Consider the following 1,653-nt stretch of genomic DNA (forward strand, 5'->3'; position numbering starts at 1 on the left):
ATAGATAGAATCTTGAGCTTGGGTATTATAAACGGAAATGTGCAATAATTATGATAAAATCGTAAAAAACTCGACTAGTATTGAAACAAGACCAATCTAAGATTGTTTTATTATGGTTTGCAAGCTATTTCCTGTTACTATGCCCTTGGAATCAAACCAACCAATCACTGCGCGCGGAGCTGTTGCGCGAGCCAATCAGCTGCCGCTGCGCTGTGCTCGCGATCCAATCAGCGGTCAGATCGCTGTTCCTGTGAGTCGCGCTGCTGATGAGGCTTTGTTTGGGTTTAAAGAGTCGCCTAGTGATCTCTGACGAGGAGGAAATAAACGCAGGTATTTATTTTCAACACAACGATGACAAACGCATGCTTGCTTTGATTTGTGTTAAGATCTCTTTGCTGCTCGCCTCAGATGTGTTTTGTCAGACAACAATGCTGATTTTGTCAAGAAATAGCTGCAATAAAGCTAGCGAATGCTAACTAAAACTAGTGGAACTCAGAGACTGTCGCGTGTTTATGATTTGGTAAGTGATCAAGAATGATTGTATAACATGTTTGAATCACGTTATGTCACCTACAAAAGCGTACCACGGTACAGGGATGGTTTCAGAAGAAAATACCGTGCTATACTACAGTCAGACATCATGAGTGACTTGACGTTACTTACGTTACATCACGGTATTACGACGATCATATCGCCCCAAACCAGCGACAACTATATATATATATATATATATATGTATGGGTGTGTGTTGATTTACCATTATGAGAATAATGCAAAAAAATCGTGTTCATTTAAAATTTAAAAATGGAATAATAATGCAACATTTTCAATTCAACATTTACAAACATATAGTGTGTATTCAGTATTAAAAAAATAAAATACTGCAAAATGTGCAAAATAATATATCGTATGTTTGACATTGAAAAAAAAATCAATTATGCAAAATATGCAATAATGCATACTATTTAAGATAATTTATTTAAAATGGAAAAAAGAAAATAATGCCAAATGTCCAATAAATATAAAGTGTTTATTGAACATTTAAAACAATAAAAATAATGAAAAATATGTAAAAAAAAAATGTAGTTTATCATTTAAAAATAAAAATGTTTAACATTTAAAACCTGAAAATATTGCAAAATGTCCAATGAAAAAGCAAATAATGCAAAATGTGCAACAGAATAACTAAAAATAAAGTGTGTATTCTGTAATGTCGCAGAAATGTTACACCAGTGGAGGTTTTGTGTGTGAAATGTGATGAACTCACAGTACGTCAAACCTCATCTGTTGTCATGTGAGTGAGTGAGTGTGTGTGTGTGTGTGTGTGTGTGAGAGATCGTCACAGGATTGGTTTCAGGAGAGCAGACACAGGATCTGAACGCTGGTGTTGGGGGTCAGAGGTCACTGACGGTGTGTGTTGTGTTTGATGCTCAGGTGTGGAGATGAAGCGTCTCAGCGCTGCGTGAGCGTCCGTCCCATTATGGAGTTCCGCTTTGGGAGCATCGTGTTCAGCTCCAGCTTCGACTCGGGGAATCTGGGGCGTGTGGAGCGAGTGGAGCGATCCGAACCCGACGCTTCGGCGCAGACGCAGCCCGACCACGAGTTCAACGTCTGGACCAAACCAGACTGCGCCAGCACCGAGTTCGAGAACGG

The 1,653-nt window shown here is 38.9% G+C and overlaps 1 protein-coding gene across 3 annotated transcripts in view; it reads left to right on the forward strand.

Annotated features, from left to right (window-relative positions):
- The first annotated feature begins 240 nt into the window (after positions 1-240).
- agbl5 (AGBL carboxypeptidase 5) overlaps positions 241-1,653 on the forward strand; it is a 20,161-nt gene continuing 18,748 nt past the window's right edge. For 2 of the 3 annotated variants that reach the window (XM_059524230.1, XM_059524229.1), the window contains exons 1-2: positions 337-520; positions 1,435-1,653. The exon at positions 1,435-1,653 is cut by the window's right edge and continues 6 nt beyond it. In XM_059524230.1, the coding sequence (XP_059380213.1) occupies positions 513-520; positions 1,435-1,653 (227 nt within the window). In that variant the 5' untranslated portion in view covers positions 337-512. The other variant, XM_059524231.1, reaches the window with a different exon arrangement.

Source organism: Carassius carassius, chromosome 35 (genome assembly GCF_963082965.1).
Source record: "Carassius carassius chromosome 35, fCarCar2.1, whole genome shotgun sequence".
NCBI lineage: Eukaryota > Metazoa > Chordata > Actinopteri > Cypriniformes > Cyprinidae > Carassius > Carassius carassius.